General features: G+C 40.7%; 1 protein-coding gene across 2 annotated transcripts in view; it reads left to right on the forward strand.

Moving 5' to 3' along the window:
• MINPP1 (multiple inositol-polyphosphate phosphatase 1) overlaps positions 1–22,966 on the forward strand; it is a 50,708-nt gene that overhangs the window by 16,273 nt on the left and 11,469 nt on the right. Inside the window, exon 4 of one of the 2 annotated variants that reach the window (XM_040454232.1) lies at positions 238–371. The exons of the other annotated variant lie outside the window; for it this stretch is intronic. Coding sequence (XP_040310166.1) covers positions 238–371 — 134 coding nt within the window. The remainder of the gene's footprint in view (positions 1–237; positions 372–22,966) is intronic. 2 annotated transcript variants of the gene reach the window in all.

Raw genomic sequence — 22,966 nt, forward strand, 5'->3', positions numbered from 1 at the left:
GGCATCAGTGCTCCTCACTTGCTCTTGCATGCCCTCCTCTACACTCCCACGGTTTGAGTTTTTGTGTCATCGTAAATTTGTATGTGTCATGGACTTAAAATGGCAAATATAAACTCCACATACTTTGTGTAGAATGGCAGTTAAACAACGTAATCTTTTCTGAGAATCACTGTTAAATCAGGGAATCTGTTAACATTAAAAAAATGTAATAATGATTTTTGAAATTTTCATTTTTAGGTATTAGAATATTTAAATGATCTGAAGCAATATTGGAAAAGAGGATACGGGTACACTATTAATAGTCGGTCCAGCTGCACCCTGTTTCAGGATATCTTCCAACACTTGGACAAAGCAATTGAACAGAAACAAAGGTAAAAACTTAATTTTTTTTAATGTGTCTTCTTAAATGCTCAACTGATCTTCTGGAAAATGTTTTATAATGGGTGATTTCAAAAAATAGTTTTGGGCCCCATAGCTGTCTCTGTCAGTAGAGCATCCGACTTCAGCTCACGTCATGATCTCACGATTCGTGGGTTTGAGCCCCGTGCCGGGCTCTGTGATCACAGCTCAGAGCCTGGAGCCTGCTTCGGTTTCTGTGTCTCCCCCTCTCTATGTTCTGTCCCCCACCTGTGCTCTGTCTCTCTGTCTCTCAAAAATAAACATTAAAAAAATTTTTTTAATAGGTTTTGCTTGTATTTTTAAAAAATAATAACTAGACATACAAAAGAACGAGATGACATATGTGAGTTATGAGATATATACACCCTTTGTTCAACCCAAGATCTAGAACGTTACTAATAATTCGCATTTGCAGTGCTTCCCTTTTCCTGCCTCCTTGTGTTCCCTCTACTCCATGTCCCCTATAACCACTGTTCTGAATTTGCTGTATATCAACGCTTTGCCTCTTTAAAAGTAGTTTTTATTGTAAATGTATGTGTGCAAACAATGTTTGGTTTTGCTTAGAGTCATATACCTGTTGTCTTCTGGGACTTCCCCGCCCCCCGCCCCCCAGCATTACATTTATAGTGTTCATCATATTGTTACTTATACTATAAAGTCAGAAAATAAACAATTTTATGTGGCGCCTAGGTGACTCCGTCGGTTAAGCATCTGACTTTTGATTTCTGCTCAGGTCATGATCTCATGGTTTGTGGGTTCGAGCCCCACATCAGGCTCTGCAGTGACAGCACAAAGCCTGCTTGGGATCCTCTTTCTCCCTTGCGTGTGTGTATGCGTTCTCTCTCTCTCTCTCTCTCTCTTTCTCTCTCTCAAAATAAATAAACTTAAAAAAAATAAACATTTTTACTATAGTACAAGATTCAATGATATGTGATATTCAGTAACTAAATACCACAGTTTATGCTCTCTTTTGTCAGTGGACATTGGGTAGTTTCTATTTTTTGCTGTTATGAAATAGTGTAATTAATTGTACATGGCTTGTGGTAGGAATTGCAAAATGTTTTTGAGTAAGACTCTCTCATGGAAAATCTTTTGTTAATCATACTTTTCAAGTTTTTTTTTAAAAACTTCTCATAATTTAAACCTGATAGAGTCTAAACCCCATTTTATTTGACAAATATGTTTCCATGAAAGCTTATGCATTCATAATTAGAGACAAAAATGCTATAAAGATGGAGACAGAAAGATGGAAGATTGTGTATTTGTGTTTGCAATATTAAGTTTTTCATATATACATGTAGAGAGAGAATGTGTGTGTGTGTGTGTGTGTGTGTGTGTGTGTGTAGCTCCAGTTCATGAAGTTTTCTTGGGTTTGATGGGAGTTAGGGAGAAAACTCAATTGAGTATTTAGTTTCTGCTACCAAATGATTTTTGTGGGGCAAAATAGTCAAGGCAGGTTCTATCTTTGAGGTAAGCATGAACTTTTTCCTACTTAGTTTTATGAGTGGTTTATAACCCATAGACTTCATAAGATAACGGATCTTTTCTATTTGTTCATTGTTTCTGTCTCATTGTTGAACGTGTTTTGGGAAACTTGAAATTGTGTCAGAAAGATTCTTGAATAACTTTTTGTAAGATTTGCTATTATAATTTGATGCCAGATTTTAAGGTTAAGTTTATCTTCATGTTTCAAAATGAATATTACATTACAGAGTGAATTAAAGATGACCCAGATAAATGAAGAGATATACTATCTTTATGGATTGGAAGATAGATTGATCATTTGTAGACTGAATGCAATCCCTATCACAGTCCGTAGGTCTCTTTGTAGAAATTGAGGGGCTTATTCTAAAATTTATACAGAAATGCAAAGAAGCTTAAGGAGCTAAAACAATTTTGAAAGAAAAAACAACAATAAAAACTTAAAAATATTTCACTTCAAAACTTACTATAAATCTGTAGCCATAGACAAAAAGACCAATGGAATAGAATCAAGTTAATAAATAAACTCATAAATAAACTCTCATATGGTCAATTTGCAACAAAGATGCCAAGGTCATGCATTGGAAAAAAGGATAGTCTTCAGCAGTTGGTGCTGGAACAGTTGGATAACCATGTGTTTAAAATGACACTTAGGCCCTTACTTCACACTATACAAGAGATAAAACTGTGAAACTCCTAGAAGAAAACATGGAAGTGAATCTTTGTGATCTTGGATTAGGTCAATATTTCATAGCTAAAAAGCCCGAAAGCTCAATCTACAGCAAAATTGATAAAATGGACCTCCTCAAAATTAAAAATTTTTGTGCTTCTTGAGGTGCCTGGGTGCCTCAGTTGGTTGAGCATCTGACTTCGGCTCAGGTCATGATCTCACGGTTGACGAGTTCAAGCCCTGCGTCGGGCTGTGTGCTGATAGCTCAGAGCCTGGAGCCTGCTTCGGATTCTGTGTCTCCCTCTCTCTGCCCCTCCCCAGCTCATGTTCTGTCTCTCTCTGTCTCAAAAATAAACATTAAAAAAAATTTTTTTTAATGTTTATGCTTCTAAAAATACTATTTGCAAAATGAGAAGATAAGCTATAGACTTGGAGAAAATATTTGCAAAATATACATATATGTTTAAGGATTTGAATCCAGAATACATAGAGATGTTACCTCCCAATAAGGAGACAAACTAATTTTTAAAAAGAGCATTAGATTTGAATGGACAGTTAAGAAGATATGTGGATGGCAAATAAGTACAAGAAAAGATGCTTTTAACATCATTAGATGTTAAAACCACAGTGAAATACCACCAGTATATTCCCAAACTGGTTTTGAAATTATTTGAAAATACATATATATATATTGAAAATATATGTATTGAAATGTATTGAAAATATATTGAAAATACACATATATATATACATACACATACACATATATATACATATGTGTATATATATATATATATATATATAGGTCTCTTCCCCAAGTTCTTGACATAGGGCTCCTGAAACCCATGGAATTTCCTGGGTGATAGGCGTATCTTTTGTTCTAATGAGGCAACTTTGGGTGGCACCCTGGACAGCTCCAGGATGAGCGTTGAAAGACCAAGCCTTGCGTAAGTAGAAGCTTGCAATTTTCAGCCCTGAGCCCCATTCTCTTGAGAAGGAAGGAGGATTGGAAATGGAGTTAATGATAAATCATGCTTGTGCGATGAAGATGTCATAAAAATCCAAAAAAACGTTTGTGGTTTCGGGAGCTCCTGGGTTGATGAACAAGTAGATGTGCCGAGAGAGTGAACTATTATGTAGTCCATGCCTCAAGAGGGTGTGGAAGCTCCATGCCCCATCCCACAAACCTGGCCCTACCCATTGCTTCCATGTGGACATTCACCTGTATCCTTTATCGTATCCTTTTGTAATAAACTGGTAATGTGTTTTCCTGAGTTTTGTGAGCTGCTCTGGCAAGTTAATAAACCTACAAATCCTTTGATTTGTAGCCCAGTTGGATAGAAGCTGTGTGTACCCTGGGACTAACACTCATACTTGCAGTTGGTGTCTGGAAGGGGAGGGAGGAGCAGTCTCATGGGACCGAGTCCTGAGTGGAATCTGACACTGGCTCCAGGTACACGGTGTCAGAGTTGAGTTAAATTGTAGGATACCCGGCTGCTATCACAGAATCGCTGGGTGTGGGGAAAAAGCCCCACATGTTTGGTAGCAGAAGTGGTAGGAGTATGTAGTGTGAGAGTAGAGGAGAAACACAGGAGGGGAAGCCTGGGTGTTTTTCATACTCACTGGCTAAAATTTAAGTTAAAAAGAAAAAAGACTGTCCTAAATGTTGGCAAGATGTGTAGGAACTAGAAGCTTTACACATTGCGGGTGGGAATGTAAAATTTAATACAGCCACTTGGGAAAAGTTTGGCGGCTTCTTAAAAAGTTAAACATAAATCTACCATGATTTAGCAAATTTAGTCCAAAAGTACCCAATAGAAATGAAAATACATGTCTGCACAGACTTTTATGTGACTGTTTTTTGCAGTATTTTTCATAGTAGGTAAAAACTGTAAACAATTCCTTTGTCCACCAGCTGATAAATGAGTAAATGCAGGTCTTATGTCCGTGTGATGGAATACTACTCAGCAATGAAAAGGAATGAATTACTGACAGATGCAGCAAAATGAATGGCTTCTAAGATATTATGCTAACTGAAAGAAGCCTGTTGGAAAAAGGAGGGGGAAAGAATGAAATCGTCTTTTGGTAAAAGTGGAAATAATTTTTAATGAATTTAGCAACTCAGAAAAATGGAATCTTTCCTTAGAAATTTTGACAGGATGACTCCAAAATGCTTATGACATGTAATTGCTTGAAATGTGTTTTAATTATCAGTTTGCCTCCCTGCTTTGATAAAATACACTAAAATAATTGAGGAGTCAAAACAAAAAATCAGGGCTCTTGCAGTTCCATGAGATGATATGGATTACTATAGGCAGGACCAGCCGGTATTTGTTTAAATAGTTTTGTTTTGGGGCGCCTGGGTGGCGCAGTCGGTTAAGCGTCCGACTTCAGCCAGGTCACGATCTCACGGTCCGTGAGTTCGAGCCCCGCGTCAGGCTCTGGGCTGATGGCTCAGAGCCTGGAGCCTGTTTCCGATTCTGTGTCTCCCTCTCTCTCTGCCCCTCCCCCGTTCATGCTCTGTCTCTCTCTGTCCCAAAAATAAATAAACGTTGAAAAAAAAAAATTTAAATAGTTTTGTTTTTTAGAGCCCATTTTGGTTCACAGCAAGATTGAGCGGAAGCTAAAGAGACTTCCCAACGTTCCCTTCCTCATAGCCGTCCCTACTATCACAATCACCTGCCAGAGTTATTTTTTTTTTAATTTTTTTTTTTTTTTTGTTTCTTCAACGTTTATTTACTTTTGGGACAGAGAGAGAGAGAGAGCATGAACGGGGGAGGGGCAGAGAGAGAGGGAGACACAGAATCGGAAACAGGCTCCAGGCTCCGAGCCATCAGCCCAGAGCCCGACGTGGGGCTCGAACTCCCGGACCGCGAGATCGTGACCTGGCTGAAGTCGGACGCCTAACCGACTGCGCCACCCAGGCGCCCCCAGAGTTACTTTTTAAAAACAGGTTTGAGAAATAGTTTCTATATCATGTAGTTCATCCATTTACATTGTGCAGTTCTGTGGCTTTTAGTATATTCAAGAGTTGTGCAGCCATCACCACTGTTTAATTTTAGATCATTTTCACTACCTGAGAGAGAAACCATATGCCCATTAGCAGTCTCTCCCCATTTACCCAAACGCTCTGAGCAGCAGGCAGCCCCTAATCTACTTTCTTTCTCTATGGATTCGGGTTTTCTGGACATTTCATATAAGTGGAATCATGTAATATGTGGTTCTTTGTGACTGGCTTCTTTGACTTAGCGTAACGTTCTCAGATTCATCCGTGTTGTAGCATGTGTCAGTATTTCGTTCTTTTTATGGCTGAATAGTATTCTGTCGTATGAATATACCATATTTTGTTCATTAATTGATATCTGGGTCCTATCCACATTTTTGCTCTCGTGCGTAATGCGTCCGTGAGCATTTGCATACAGACTTTTGTGTGGTCCCGTTTTCATTTGGCTCGGGTATATGCCCAGAATGGAATTTCTAGGGAGTCATGAAGTTTGACTCTCGGGAGTTGTTAAAGAGTATTGAAACTGTAGCCATGTAGGCAATCTCTGACATGCGCTGGTTCCTGGATGTGATCTGTAGACAAAGTGTTCCAAGTTGAGGTTGCCCTGTTTACAGTGATCCAGATGACCTGCTGGGAGGTTTTCCTTGTTTTGTTTTTATCTTAAAGTGAAATTCCAGTTTTTAGCTTATTTTCTTACAATTTGTTTATCTTACCCACAGATGAAATACAGACGGAAAAATGGAACTAATTGAGGAATCATTACGTTAGGTAGTAGCCAACTCTGTACTCAGAAGCTAACGAGGCTAATTGTCGTGCATGGCTCCTGGGATCAGGTGCGGTAATACAGAGGCAGTGTGATGCTGTAGGCAGGTACTTGGATTTCGTGTGAGTCCTGATTCTGCTTTATTGATGTTGCAGATTCCTCACTTCTGAAAGGGGGCTGTGTCTGCTGACTGACAGGGTTGTTGTGATAATGAAATGAGATAATGTCTTCAAAGCACTTCGTATAATATGATGTTTCCATCAGCAAGATGAAGGAATTCTTACCCTCTTTTGGATGATTACTCCTTTATTTGTGGAGTTGTGAATTATTTGTGAATTAAAACACCTATGATACATGTCAGGCAGTGTTTCAGGACCAGCAAACAATGATGAGTAAGACAGACTCATTGCACTTGTGACTTACAATCTAGAAAAAATAGAAATGTGTATCAAATTCACGGGTTAATGGTGTAACTGTTCATGTGAGATTGTGAAACAGTATAAACAGTCAAAGGAAGGAGAGTTTGAGCTTGTATGACAGCTGATCATGTTGGCCACTGCCTCCTTTTCTATCTGAGGAAGGAGAGACAGCAGTAATTGTGAAGAAACTGGCAGGTGCTTTTCAGGAACCGGTTATCTCTATACTAAAAGACTGATCAGAGTTTTAAAAAGTATTTACGTAGCTGAATCAAGATTAAATTGTCTTGCCAAAATTACCTTGATTCCAAAACCAGACAAAGACCCCACTAAAAAGGAGAATTATAGACCAGTTTGTCTGATGAACATGGATGCAAAAGTCCTCAGCAAGATACTAGCCAATCGGATCCCATGATGCCTTAAAAGAATTATTCACCACGATCAAGTAGGATTTATACCTGGGATGCAGGGCTGGTTCAATATCCGCAAAACAACCAATGTGATTCATCACATCAATAAAAGAAAGGACAAGAACCACATGATCCTCTCAATAGATGCAGAGAAAGCACTTGAAAAAATACAGCATCCTTTCTTCATAAAAACCCTCAGGAAAGTAGGGATAGAAGGATCGTACCTCAACGAAAGATGCACTGCTGATATATCCTCAATGGGGTAAAACTGAGAGCCTTCCCTCTAAGGTCAGGACAGGGATGTCCACTCTAACCACTGTTAACTCAACAGACTATTGGAAGTCCTAGCCTCAGCAATCAGACAACACAAAAGAATAAAAGGTATCCAAATCAGTAAGGAGGAAGTCAAACTTTCACCCTTCACAGATGACGTGATTCTCTATTTGGAAAACCCAAAAGATTCCACCAAAAAACTGCTAGAACTAATCCATGAATTCAGCAAAGTCACAGGATATAAAATCAATGCACAGAAATCAGTTGCATTTCTATACATCAATAGTGAAGCAGCAGAAAGTGAAATCAAGGAATTGATCTTGTTTACAATTGCACCAAAAACCATTAAATACCTAGGACTAACCCTAATCATAGATGTAAAAGATCTATATGTTGAAAACTATAGAAAACTTATGAAGGAATTGAAGAAGACACAAAGAAATGGAAAAACATTCCATGCTCATGGATTGGAAGAATAAATATTGTTAGAATGTCAATACTACCCAAAACAATCTACACATTCAATGCAATCCCAATCAAAATTGCACCAGCATTCTTAAAGCCAGACAAACAATCCTAAAATTTGTATGGAACCACAAAAGACCCCAAATAGCCAAAGTAATATTGAAAAAGAAAACCAAAGCAGGAGGCATCACAATCCCAGACTTTAGCCTCTACTACAACACTGTAATCATCAAAACAGTATGGTACTGGCATAAAACAGACACATAGACCAATGGAATAGAATAGAGAACCCAGAATTGGACCCACAAATGTATGGCCAACTCATCTTTGACAAAGCAGGAAAGAGTATCCAATGGAAAAAAGTCTCTTTAGCAAATGGTGCTGGGAGAAATGGACAGCAACATGTAGAAGAATGAAACTAGACCACTTTTCTTACACCACAAAAATAAACTCAAAATGGATGAAAGACCTAAATGTAAGACAGGAAACCATCAAAACCCTAGAGGAGAAAGCAGGCAACAACCTCTTTGACCTCAGCCGCAGCAATTTCTTACTCAACATGCCTCCAGAGGCAAGGGAAACAAAAGCAAAAAATGAACTATTGAGACTTCATCAAAATAAAAAGCTTCAGCACAGCAAAGGAAACAATCAGCAAAACTAGAAGGCAACCGATGGAATGGGAGAAGATATTTGCAAATGACATACCAGATAAAGGGTCAGTATCCAAAATCTATAAAGAACTTATCAAACTCAGCACCCAAAAACCAAATAATCCAGTGAAGAAATGGGCAAAAAACATGAAGAGACACTTTTCTAAAGAAGACATCCAGATGGCATGCAGACCCATGAAAAATGCTCAACGTCACTCATCATCAGGGAAAAACAAATTCAAACCACAATGAGATACCACCTCACACCTGACAATGGCTAACGTTAACAACTCAGGCAACAAGAGATGTTGGCGAGGATGCGGAGAAAGAGGATCTCTTTTGTGCTGTTTGTGCGAATACCAACTGGGGCAGCCACTCTGGTAAACAGTATGAAGGTTCCTCAAAAAATTAAAAATAGAACTACCCTATGACCCAGCAATTGCACTACTGGGTATTTATGCAAAGGGTACAGGAGTGCTGTTTCGAAGGGGCACATGCACCCCCATGTTTATAGCGGCACTATCGACAATAGCCAAAGTATGGAAAGAGCCCAAATGTCCATCGATGGATGAATGAATGAAGAAGATGTAGTGTGTGTGTGTGTGTGTGTGTGTGTGTGTGTGTGTGATGGAGTATTACTCGACAATCAAAAAGAATGAAATTCTGCTGTTTGCAACAATGTAGAGTGTATTATGCTAAGTGAAATTAGAGTAAAACAAATATATGACTTCACTCATATATGGAATTTAAGATACAAAACAGATAAACATAAGGGAAGGGAAATAAAAATAATATAAAAACAGGGAGGGAGACAAAACATAAGAGACTCTTAAATATAGAGAACCAGCTGAGGGTTGCTGGAGGGGTTGTGGGTGGGGGGGATGGGCTAAGTGGGCAAGGGACATTAAGGAGGAGCTGAGACATTCAGGGATGGGCTAAGTGGGCAAAGGACATTAAGGAGGAGCTTGCTGAGATGAGCGCTAGGTGTTACATGTAGGGGATGAATCACTGGAATCGAATCCTGAAATCATTGCACTATATGCTCACTAACTTGGATGTAAATTAAAAAAAAAATCTTTTAAATAAAAATTTTAAAAAACAGCTAAAAAAAAATTAAATCTTCTTAAATAGAGGGAAGAAGGTATATTTAGAGACTTCTATCATATTTCTGTCCAAAACAGATTGATAGGATTTTAGGAGCAGTGGTACATTTAAGAATACTTCCAAAGAAAACCAACATATGCTCAGCAAAGAGAACGATAGCGTTTTAAAAAATTAATAGATTTTGTGTCTTAGAGCAGTTTTAAGTTCACACCAGTTTGGAGTGGGAATTCTAGAGTTCCCAACTACCTTCCCCTCCACATACACAGCCTCCCTCAACATTAATATGACACACACAGTGGTAGGATAAGACTTCAATAGATTTTTCTGACCCATTCTATCAGAACATTAACCTTTTTTCTTTGCGACTCTTAAAATCTTTTTTGTATTTGTGTTTGGAGTCTGTGTGTATGTTTATGAGCAGTATTTTGTCATCCTGTTGTCTGAGGGAGATGTCTCTCACTTCATGGTGGAGCCCCCAGGCTACGTTTGCGTTCCGTGTACTACTGCGTAGGCAGGCTGTTCCCTCTTTATGTTCATGGTCAATCAGAGATCGGCTTCTGAGTTTATGAATACTTCTTCAACGTAATTTTAGGAGCCTGGTTTTACTTCACAGAAAAACTGGAGATTACAAACAATGTTAATTGGCGAGGGTCCACATTTTGGCTGCGTATAGCTGCCCTTCAAGCTCAGGGTCCTTTACTCTTATTAGGATCTTGATTTTTTTTTTTTTAATTTTTTTTTCAATGTTTATTTATTTTTGGGACAGAGAGAGACAGAGAATGAACGGGGGAGGGGCAGAGAGAAAGGGAGACACAGAATCGGAAACAGGCTCCAGGCTCCGAGCCATCAGCCCAGAGCCTGACTCAGGGCTCGAACTCACGGACCGCGAGATCGTGACCTGGCTGAAGTCGGACGCTCAACCGACTGCGCCACCCAGGCGCCCCTGGATCTTGATTTTTATTTTCCTCCTTGAACCATCACCACAGTGATGGGATTAAAGTTAAAACCAGTACATTCACTATTTAAGCAAATTTAAGCAGCTTTTGCCTTTTAAGCAGCTGTGATTAGAAAAGCAGATTGCAGAGGGGTGCCTGGGTGACTCAATTAGGCATCCTCTGTTGGCTCAGGTCATGATGTCATGGTTGGTGAGTTCGAGCCCCATATCAGGCTCTGTGCTGACAGCTCACCGCCTGGAGCCTGTTTCAGATTCTGTGTCTCTCTTTCTCTCTGCCCTTCCCCTGTTCTCTTTCTCTCTCTCTCTCTCTCTCAAACATTAAAAAATTAAAAAAAAAAAAGACTGGATTTACTAAAGGGATGAGACTATATGGATTTTATTCTACTGTACCCATTCCCCATTATCTCTGTTGATATATTTTTATCTATTTAGATCGGGGTAATTCAATAAGTCACTTCTTTTTTAAAATAAGGTTTATATTCTGGACTGTAATTGCTTAGCCTCATGAGAGCTTTCATTTCATCATGGATAATCTCAGACGCTGAAATTGACTGCTGTCAATATTTGTTACTATCATTAAACTTACTAACTTTGTCTACTTTTTCACTGACTCTCAAATCTTGATATTTTCAGATTTTGCCGTTGAACAAAGGTATGGCTTTTTAACGTTGTGTAGTTCCATATTTTAACATAAGATGGCAGCATTGAAATTCACGTGGCAACAAGTGATTTTATTTTTTATTTAGTTTTTATAATTTTTTAAAGTTTATTCATTTATTATTTCCGAGAGAGGGAGAGACATGGAGAGCCCGCACAAGTGGGGGAGGGGTAGACACACACACACACACACACACACACACACACACACACACACACGCACACACAGAATCCAACGCAGGCTCCAGGCTCTGAGCTGTCAGCACAGAGCCCAACTTGGGGCTTGAATTCAACAACCGTGAGATCATGACCTGAGCTGAAGTCGGACACTTAACCGACTGGCCCACCCCGGTGTCCCAACGGGTGATTTTAAATAGCTGTTTGGGTCATTTGGCCCGTGGGAATTAGGGAGGGGGGGCTTGTCTTTTAAAGTTCTTGGAAATGTGTGCAGATTCTAAGTCCTCAGGACGTGTGTGCCGGTCTTTTTGCTCCCTTTCTACAGTCAGGGTTCCATGGAGTCCAGGTGGATGTTCCAGCAAACTCTGGGAGTGCTGCCTGTGGAAAGAAACTGGCTAAATAAAGATTAAAATGTAGCTAGTCTGGCTGTGCCAGTGTCCATCTGGTTTTGGGAAAAACTTTTGGACTCTCCGTAGAGCATAGGTGTGTGGTGTCTGGAACTTTATCTCGGTGTCCGCTCCTCAGTGCCTAGAACGAGCACGGGGCACATACAGTTGGTGGTCGGTACGCATCACAGGAGTGTCTGCAGTCCTCTCTTTCTCTCCTGTCCGTTGTCCCTCTTTTAGTCCGTGCTTCCGTCGTGCAGGCGTCCCAGCCGCAAACTGCCTCATTCCGGACTCTGCCTCCCTCACCTTCTACCTCTACTCACCGTGTTGCGTTCTGTATTTGTCGTTTTGTGGGGTTTTTTGGTTTTGCTTCCAGATTTAGATCTGTTCCTTCCACGTTTTTTACCCCACCGCTCCGCCCTCAGTTCAGGCCAGTATCTTTCTCTTAGATTTCAGCAACTGCTTCTAAGTGCTTGCCTGGCCTCAGCGTCCGCCCGCCTGACTCCCGTGTATTATGCAGGCGGTAGAGGGTGTACATCTAAGTTACTGTCTCAGGGAGCTCATGTCCTAGTTTGGAGGATATTTATATAACAGCACTGAAACCGGTTTTTAAAAAAGTGCTCAAGGAGAATGAATTTGAACTTTGGAATTTGGTAAAGGCTTTATGGGACGAGTCCTTGAGTTTGGTCACTGAAGACTTCTTTCAGTAACCTCAGTGTATCCACCCTTAATACTCGTTTTAATTTCTTTAAAAAGTTTTATTGACCTATCATTGATGTAAAGTTAAGTGGTACATATTTAAAGTGTACAATTTGGTGAGTTGTTTTTTTTTTTTAATTTTTTTTTTCAACGTTTATTTATTTTTGGGACAGAGACAGAGCATGAACGGGGGAGGGGCAGAGAGAGAGAGGGAGACACAGAATCAGAAACAGGCTCCAGGCTCTGAGCCATCAGCCATCAGCCCAGAGCCTGACGCGGGGCTCGAACTCCCGGACCGCGAGATCGTGACCTGGTTGAAGTCGGATGCTTAACCGACTGCGCCACCCAGGCGCCCCTGGTGAGTTTTTACATACGTACATATACATGAAACCGTCGGCGAAAGCAAGATAACGGAATATCCATCCTGTGCAAAGATTTCTTTGTGACTCTTTCCACCTGCCCCTATCCCCAGGCCAGCCGCTGATCTGTTTTCTGTCACTCTAGATTAACCTGTTTTTTCTAGATTTTAGATAATGGAACCATCTACTGTATACATTTTTTGATTTGACTTCTTCTAGCATAATGGTTAGGAGATTCACCCACGTTGTTAGGGGTTGTTAGGCAGTCACTCCTTTTTAAAGCTGAATGGTATTCCATCATACGGACACACGCCAGTTCGCTGATCCACTCCCCCTGCGGTGGATGTTAGGTGGTTTCCCGTTCAAGGCTATTCCACGTGAAGCTGCTGTGAACTTCGGTTGTCCTGCTGTGGACCTGTGCCTTCTTTCCTGCCGGGTGACACCTAGTCAGAGAATAGCTGAGTCCCCTGTCGGTGAATGTTTCCCCTTCTTGAGAATCGGCCAAACTCTTCCTGTCTGCGGGTGAGAGCTGACTTAACTCTACATTCTGGCTGACGCTTGGTGTGGTAGGTCTTTGTAATTTGAGCAGTTCTGATGGGCACGCAGCTCCTCATTGTAGTGTTAGTTTGCGTTTCCCTAAAGGCTGTTGACGTGCACCGCCCTTCCAGGTGCTCATTTACCACCCTAGTGTAATCTGCCGAAGTGTCTTCCCATCTTTTGCCGTTTTGTAAGCGGGTTGTTTCTCATCTTTTATCGTTGTCAGAGTTCTTTGTATATATTCTGGGTACAGGTCCTTTCTCAGATTTATGCCCTACGGATATATTCTCCTAGTCTGGGGTTTGCCTTTTTGTTTTCGTAAAAATGTCCTTTTTGGGCTGATGGTGCCCCGCTATGGAGGCAGGTGCCCCCGAGCGTGTGTTTGGTCCGTGTTCGTTGGGAGGTTTTCCTAGTCTGCATTATGGGAAACAGACTACTCCTGGCCCTGGCTTAGCCTTGGGAATGGTTTCACCTCTTCCTTCCCAGTGTTTTTCCCTGGATTTGGATGGTTTTCTCAACTGTGTGCGGATCGGCGCCAGCTGCAACGTCGAGGTGTGGGTCCCCGCTGGTCTCTCTTCTCTGGAACTCGGTCCTGTGAATTCCGGCCAGTGTGGCCTCCCTGAGCCCTGGGTCCTGTCTCATCCACACGGGAAGGCGGTCACGCTCCGCCCGGGCTCCCCTTCCCCGTGCTGCTGCCTGGAAACCCTGGGCGGTGAGCTGGGGAAGCCACTTAGCTTTTCTTGCTCCTCCTCTGCCTCGTGCTGAGCGCCTCAGAACCACCGCCCCATGTAGGTTTTCAGGCTTCGGGTAAATCTGGTCCCTGTCGCTCCGTCTTGGCTGAAAGCGGGTTATTTCGGTTGTACTTTTGCCTGAGAAAAAACTTTATGCTCAAGCCGTTTTAGTTCTACATTTGTGCTAAGCTCTCAGTCAAACTGATGCTTCCCCAGATGTCTCACGGGGCTGATGTTTCAGTCAGATGTATAAACAGACTTAAAAAATATCTTTTTTCCCTGGTGATTTTCTTCCCAGAGCATCTCCTGTGTCTGGCACTTAACGTTTGTGTCCTTACGTAAGTATGGGAATTGTCTGAGTTGTCTGAAAGTGGGTTTGAATTCCTGGGTCGCAATTAAAAACATACTCTGTGTCATATTGGTTGAAAGTGAAACATGGATTAAGAGTTTAGGAAGATCTGAGCTGAGTACGTGTAGAGGAAAAACCTGCAGTTATCAGTTGTTTTTATGATTGAGCTTCTTTGTGTGACTTTTAAGTACTTTCTTGAGGTGTTTTGCATACATTGAACATACATAGTCATCGACCCTCGTGTAACAACGTAATTTGAGACTTCAAATTCAATTTTGTTTTTTATTGAAGATTTAGTAAAATCTCCTTACCAACTTGTGTATGTAAAAGGGGGCTGTTAATTTGGAGAACTACATCCTTACCTCGCTAGATAGAGTTAGGTAATCTGCTTGGCTTTTTCTTATTTCTGTGGTTCTCTATATTTGATAATACAGAATATTGATTTGTTTCCTTATATTTGTATTAATAGTTTACCTTTTCTATGCTGTTTTTTCCTTCTTAAAGCTAAAATGTGCCTCTTTTTTAAAAGTGGTTTTGTCACGTTTTGGAAAATGTAACATTCCAAAATGCATTTGATAAAAATGCATTTTTATCAAAAGAAGAGAACAGAGTTACTGACTGGTATCCTATTTCACGTCTTTGTATTCCTTGTTGTTTGGGAGACTGTTCTCAGAATTCTAAAGGATAGTTGTTACAAGTCAGGGATAGACGTGAACTTGACAAACGTGACCAATGGATCATAGAACTCTGTGTTGGGGACACCAGGGTGGCTCAGTCAGGCGCCTGACTCTCGATTTCAGCTCAGGTCGTGATCTCACCGTCATGAGTTCGGTCTCTGCGCAGACAGTGTGGACCCTGCTTGGGATTGGATTCTCTGTCGTCCTCTCGCTCTGCCCCTCCCCCACTCGTGTGCTGTCTTTCTCGCAAAATAAATAAACGTTAAAAAGAAAAGAAGTCTGTGTTGGTTGATGGATCAGAATACGGAAGATACAGAAAGATTTCATCGGCTCAGACATTTGAAATACAGGCCTCATTAGGGTAAGATTACTAGGCTTCCCCGGAGCCCACGTGGTGCAGGAGGCACAAACAGGGGCGGGCCGGACATGCCGCGCTGTCCCTCAGGATGTTAGACCGTGACACGCAGCGAGGGGAGTCTCGGCTCCCAAGGCTGTACTCCCGGTTCCGTGGGTTCGTGTGTTTCTCAGGGATGAAGTCCCAGTCCTTGAGTCAGATTCTCAGTGGTCGTGTGTCCCCAGAAGCTTACGGCTTCAGTAGGTATCGAATCCGTGCCTCAGTACCGAGGGCCCGGCGGCTCCTGCTCTAACAACACTGACGTCTTTCCGCCAGAAGACTGTGTTCTTTTGTTACAGATGAGAACTTGGTACCTCCCGTGGGGACACCCTGAACCTCCCAACCTTGTTCCTGGGATGGTCACGACAGAGAAGGCCACACGGAATCAGAGAGAGAGTGGGATGTAGTGTCTTTGGATTGCCTTCAGCAGTCCAATGAAAAACATTATGTGCCGTGGTCTTAAATTAGGAATCGAATAAACTGGGAAGTGGTGTTTTCCCCCACATTCTTTCCCCTTTTATCCTCCCGCACATTGTAGTCTCTCATTCCTCGTGTTCTGACCCCCCACGCCAACACACACGCACACTCCCTTACTTCTTATCAGACACACACACGTCCTACCCATTTCCCGTTGCCAATATTTCGGGCTTAATCATAGGCCAGCTTTGCTTTGAAGAAGCTTGGGAATGAAACCCACCAAAGTTCTTACGCCGCCTCAGGACTCTGGTGTATTCAAGGAGAAGCTGGGGATTTGGTTCTTTCAGTAGCAGGCGGGCCTCACTGGATGTAAATCAGTTCCTAGCGGAAGGCCCAGAGCATTTCTGGGATTTATTTTCTGTTAGGAGACAGAGCAAAGAGCGGGGTGTTCTTGAAATAGAACCACTTAACTCCAGAGAAATTATTGATTTACTTTACAGAACCTGGTACATATCTTTAACGGCTTCTGATAAAAATAGGGCCATAAATAAATACTCTTAGGTATTTGCTCTGTCATCTTTAGAGCTAGAAAAACAAACAAAAAACCCTTTGTGCGTATGTCCACACAAACTCCACAGCTCTTTAGTCTCCACTAATTGAAGATATCCAAGTCCCTACTTTTAGTGCGTGGATGTAATTTAGGATAGAAATACAATATGTTTTCCATTTAACATTAATGCTGCTTAACTTTGTCAAAGAAAACTGAGATGTGAGTAAGTCTTAAAAGGGGGTCAAACACATATACTCATGAGCAGGTGTTTAAAGGGGAATTGTATTAGCTCTCTGGAGGGAGAATATACTCTTTTTTTGGTCACCCGTATTCTCGTGGTAGTAGTTTGTTCCTTTGTTTTTTTGATTAACGAACTTAATTTTTTAGAGCAGTGTTAGGTTCACAGCAAAACCGGGCAGAAAGTACAGAGTTCCCATAAATTCCCTCCCCCACCCCAACACACACCACACCACAGCGGGACCTTCGCTACACTTGATTACCCTACACTGACACACCTCGTGGTCACCAAAGTCCACGCTTACATTAGCGCTCACTCTTGGCATTCTACGTTCTCTGGGGTTGGGCAGATACACACCAACATCTACCCACCGTTGTAATATCCTACACGATAGTTTTACTGCCTTCAAAACCCTCTGTGCTTTGCCTGTTCATCCCTCCCTTCCCCCAAACCCTGGCAACTACTGATCTTTATACTGTCTTCATAGTTTTGCCTTTTCCAGAATGTCACATGTTTGGAATTGTACAATAGTTAGCCTTTTCAGAATAGTTTCTTTTACTTAGTAATACGCATCGAAGTTACCTCTGTGTCTTTTGATGGCTTGATATCGCATTTCTTCTTAGAACTGAGTAGTATTTCATTATCTGGATGCACCACAGTTTAGTTACCCCTTTACCTACCAACAGGCCTTCTTGGTTGCTTCAGGTTTTGACAATTATGAATAAAACTGCTATAAACATCCACGTTCAGGTTTTTGTGTGGACATAACTCTTTAGTTCATTTGCATAAATACCAGGCAGCACAATTGCTGGATTGTATGATGAGAATATGTTTAGTTTTGTGAGAAAACCTCCAAACTGACTTGCACAGTGGCTCTGTCCGTTTGCTTTCCCACCAGCAATGAATGAGAGTTTCTGTCGTCAGCCTTTGGCATTGTCAGTGTTCTGGACTTCTGCTGATAGTGGAGTGGTGTCTCATTGTTTTAATTTGCAATTCCCTAATGATGTATAATGTTGAGCACCTTTTCATATGCTTAGTTGCCACCCGTTTATCTTCTTTGCTCAGGTTTTCTGTTCAGGCCTTTGGCCCATTTTTAAATTTAGAGGGTTGGTTGTTTTTTTTATTGTTGTGTCTTACGAGTTTTTTGTATATTTTAGGTAACTCCTTTATCAGATATGTCTCTTGTAAATATTTTCTCACAGTCTGTGACTTGTCTTTTTATTCTCTTGACATTGTCTTTAGTAGAGCAGAAATTCTTACTTTTAATGAAGCCCAGATTATTACTTTTATCTTAAATGGGTCACACCTTTGGTGTTACACTTAAAAAGTCCTTGCAACACCAAGGTCATCTAGGTTTTTCTCCTACGTTATCTTCCAGGAGTTTTATAGTATTGAGTTTTACATTTAGGTCTGTGATCCTTCTGAGCTAATTTTTGTGAAGGGTACAAGGTCTGTGTCTAGGTGCAGTTTTTTTCCCGTCCGGTCTTCCAGCACCATTTGTTGAAAAGATGGTCTTTGCTCTATTGTATTACCTTTGCTTTCTGATCTTTACTTTGTCAAAGACCGGTTGACTCTATTAATAGGGGTCTATTTCTGGGCTCTCTGTTCCTTTCTATTGGTCTGTTTGTCTTTCGCCAGGACCACACTATGTTGATTACTGTAAAATTACTGTAAGTCTTGAAATCAAGTAGTGTCGATCCTGCAACTTTCTTTTTCTCCTTCAGTGTTGTTTTGGCTCATCCATATTGTTTTGCTTCTCCGTGTAAACTTTAGAATCAGTTGTTGTTATCTACAAAATCACTTGCTGGGATTTTTATTAGGATTGTATTGAATCCATAGATCAAATTGGGAAGAACTGACATTTTGACGGTATTGAGTCCTCTTTGATTCTTTCGTAAGAGTTTGGTACTTTTTCTTTTTTTTTTTTTCAACGTTTATTTATTTTTGGGACAGAGAGAGACAGAGCATGAACGGGGGAGGGGCAGAGAGAGAGGGAGACACAGAATCGGAAACAGGCCCCAGGCTCCGAGCCATCAGCCCAGAGCCCGACGCGGGGCTCGAACTCACGGACCGCGAGATCGTGACCTGGCTCAAGTCGGACGCTTAACCTACTGCGCCACCAGGCGCCCCGGTACTTTTTCTTATATAGATCATAGACATATTTTATTTTATACCTAAGTATTTCATTGTGATGGTACTAATATAACAACGTGTTTTTATTTTTAAATTTCCACTTGTTTACTGTTGGCATATAGACAAGCGGTTGGCTTTTATGTATTAACCTTGTAGCCTGCAAACTTGCTATACATACTTATTAGTTCCAGGAGTTTTTTTTGTTGATTTTTTGGATTTTCTACATAGACAATCATGTCATCTGCAAACAAAGCCAGTTTTATTTCTTCCTTCCTAATAGGTATACCCTTTTTTCTTGTCTTGGAGTGTTAGCTAAGACTTCCAGTATGATGTTGAAAACTAGTGGTGAGAAGAGACATCTTTGCCTTCCTTGTACCTGATCTTAGCAAGAAAGCTTTGCATTAAGTATGATGTTAAGTGTAGCTCTTTGCATATGTTCTTTATCCAGTGGAGGAAGTTCCTCTGTTCCTAGTTTGCTGAGAATTTTGATCATGACTGAGTGCTAAATTTTGTCACATGGTTTTTCTGAAGCTCTTGATAACATGATTTTTCTTTTTTAGCCTGTTGATGTGATTGTTCGCATGACTTTTGAATATTGAGCCAGCCTTGACACCTGAGATAAATCCTACTTGGTTGGGGTGTATAATTCTTTTTATACATTGTTGGTTGGATTCAATTTGTTAATATTTTGCTTAGGATTTTTGTGTGCTTCTGTCTTCATGTATATTGATTGGTTGTGTTTTCTAGGGTTATCTTTGCCTAACTTTGGTATTAGGGTAATACTGGTCTCAGAATGAGTTAGGAGTTCTTTCTCTTTGCTTCTGTTTTCTGGAAGTGCTTGTAGAAAATTGGTAGAATTTCTTCTTTGAAGGTTTGGTAAGAGTTCACCGGTAAATCCTTCTGGAAGGAATCCTTTTGGGAGGTTATTAATTACTGATTCAATTTTTTAGTAGATACAGGCTTACTTGGATCATCTATTCTTGTGTTTTGGCAGATTGTGTCTCATGGAATTGGTCCATTTTATCTAGGTTATCAGACTTAGCAGGTATGGAGTTCATAATATTCCTTTATTATCTGTTTAATTTAAGTTCATGGGATCTTTGGTGATCTCATTTCTTTCTTTTCTGATATTAATAATTTGTGCCTTCTCTTTAGTTAGCCTGGCTAGAGACTTATTGATTTAATTGCTCTTTTCAAAGAACTAGCTTTTGATATTGTTCATTTTTTTCTAAAGATTTCTGTTTTAAATTTCACTGATTTTTGCTCGTATTTTTAATTTTATTTTCTTCTGCTTACTTTGGATTTGATTTGCTTTTCTTTTTCTACATTCCTGAAATGGAAGCTTAGATAGTTGATTTTAGATCTTTCTTCTTTTCTAATATAGGCATTAAGTGCTATAAAATTCCCTATAGGTACTGTATTCACTGCATCCCACAAATTTTTGATAAGTTGTGTTTTCATTTTCATTTCATTCAAAATGTTTTCGAATTTCTTTGGAGTTAAATTTCTTTTGAGAGTTCTTCTTTGACCCATGTGTTATTTAGAAGTGTGGTGTGTAACCTCCAAGTTTTTGGGGGTTCTCCAGTTGTCCTGTCAGTGATTTCTAGTTTATTCCATTGAGCGAATGTCACACAATTTCTGTTCTTCTAAATTTTTTTTTTTAATTTTTTTTTTCAACGTTTATTTATTTTTGGGACAGAGAGAGACAGAGCATGAACGGGGGAGGGGCAGAGAGAGAGGGAGACACAGAATCGGAAACAGGCTCCAGGCTCCGAGCCATCAGCCCAGAGCCTGACGCGGGGCTCGAACTCCCGGACCGCGAGATCGTGACCTGGCTGAAGTCGGACGCTTAACCGACTGCGCCACCCAGGCGCCCCTCTTCTAAATTTTTTAAGATGTGATTTGTGTCACAAAATGTGGTCTCTTAGTGAATCTTCCATGTGAAGTTGAGGAGAATGTATAATCTGCTATTGTTGGATGAAGTCCTCTACAGATGTCAGTTAAGTCCAGGTGATTCATGGTCTTGTTGAGCTTAATGTCTCTTTACTGACTTTTTAGCCTGCTGGATTGGTCCATTTCTGGTAGAGGATTGTTAAAGTCTCCAACTATAAGAGAGAGTTTATCTGTTTATTCTTATAGTTCTGTCAGTTTTTGCCTCATGCATTTTGTTCTGTTAGGCACATACCTACATACACATTCAGGAATATTCTGTCTGCTTGGAGTAGTAACCCCTTCGTCAATATGTAATGCCCCGTTTATCCTTAATAACTTTCCTTGCTCTGCAGTTGGCTCTGTCCGAATTTATATAGCTACTTCTGCTTTCTTTTGATCAGTGTTCAGTAGCGTGCTGTATCTGTCTCCGTTAGTTTACTTTTAATCTGCATTGAAAGTGGGTTTCGTGTAGGTAACATGCAGTTGGGTTTTGTGCTTGGTCCACTCTGACAATCTCTGTCTTTTAGTTGGTATATTTTGTCCGTTGACTTTTTCAGTGATTATTAATACAGTTGGATTAATATCTACCATATTTGTTACTATTAGCTGTTTCTTGCCCTTGTTCTTTGTTCCGATTTTATCTTCCACACTTTTTCTAACTTCTGTGGTTTCAGTTGAGGATTTTATATCGTTCCATTTCCTCTTCTTTCATAGCATATCAGCTGTATTTCTTTTCTTGGTGGTTGCCCTAGAATTTGCCATATGCCTGCACAACAAACCTAAGTCTGCTTTCAGATAACACTGTTAGCACTTCAGGGGTAGTGCACGCACCTTGTAACAAACTGTTCCCAGGCTTCTTTCCTGTCCCTTGCGTCATTGCTGCCATTCATTTTACTTGCACATACACGTACATATGTGTGTGTGTGTGTGTGTGTGCGCGCGCACACGTGAACACGCATATATAATCAAGTGCGTTATTGCTATTATTATTTTGAGCAAATTATTTAGGTCAGTTAAGAATAAAAAAATACAGTAGCTCAGTGGGTTAAGTGTCCGACTTCAGCTTAGGTCATGATCTGTCGGTTCGTGAGTTCCAGCCCCACGTCGGGGTCTGTGCTGACACCTCGGAGCCCCGAGCCTGCTTGGGAATCTGTGTCTCCCCTCTTTCTCTGCCCCTCTCTCTCTCACACTCTGTCTCTCAAAAAATAAAGAAGTGTTAGAAAATTTTTTTTAAAAATCATAAACATTTTTGGGGCGCCTGGGTGGCGCAGTCGGTTGAGCGTCCGACTTCAGCCAGGTCACGATCTCGCGGTCCGTGAGTTCGAGCCCCGCGTCGGGCTCTGGGCTGATGGCTCGGAGCCTGGAGCCTGTTTCCGATTCTGTGTCTCCCTCTCTCTCTGCCCCTCCCCCGTTCATGCTCTGTCTCTCTCTGTCCCAAAAATAAATAAATGTTGAAAAAAAAATTAAAAAAAAAAAATAAATAAATAAAATAAAATAAATAAAAATCATAAACATTTTTATTTTACCTTCACTTATTCGTCTTCGCTGTTTTTCTTTATGTAGATCTGAGTTTCTGACCTACAACTATTTCCCTCTCTCTGAAGAACTTCTTTTAACATGTCTCGTGAGACGTGTCCACTGGCAACAAATTTCCTCAGTTTTTGTCTGAGAGAGCCGTTATTTCTCTGTCACTTTGGAAGGATGATTTTGCATGGTACAAAATTCTATGTCGGTGGGCTTTTTCTCTCAATACAGAAATACTTCATTGTCTTGCTTGCATGACTTCTTTCAAGATTTTTTCTTTATCTTTGATATTATGAAGTTTGAATATGGTATGCCCAGGTACAGTGGGTGGTTTTTTTGTGGTTTTTTCTTTTTATTTGCTTGGCGTTTGAGCTTCCTGGATCTGTGGTTTGGGGAAATTCTCAGTCAGTATTGCTTTAAATATTGCATCATTTTCTGTCTTTCTCATCTCCTTCTGGTATTCCCATTACACATGTTAATTAAACCTTTTGTGATGGCCCACAGTTCTTGCATATTCTGTTCTGCTTTTCCCAGTCTTTATTCTCTGTACTGTTCAGTTTGGGAAGTTTCTGTTGTTATGCCCCAACTTGGAGATTCTATCTGTGTCCAGGTTAC

Source organism: Herpailurus yagouaroundi, unplaced genomic scaffold, assembly GCF_014898765.1.
Source record: "Herpailurus yagouaroundi ecotype Mexico unplaced genomic scaffold, PumYag 211, whole genome shotgun sequence".
Lineage (NCBI taxonomy): Eukaryota > Metazoa > Chordata > Mammalia > Carnivora > Felidae > Herpailurus > Herpailurus yagouaroundi.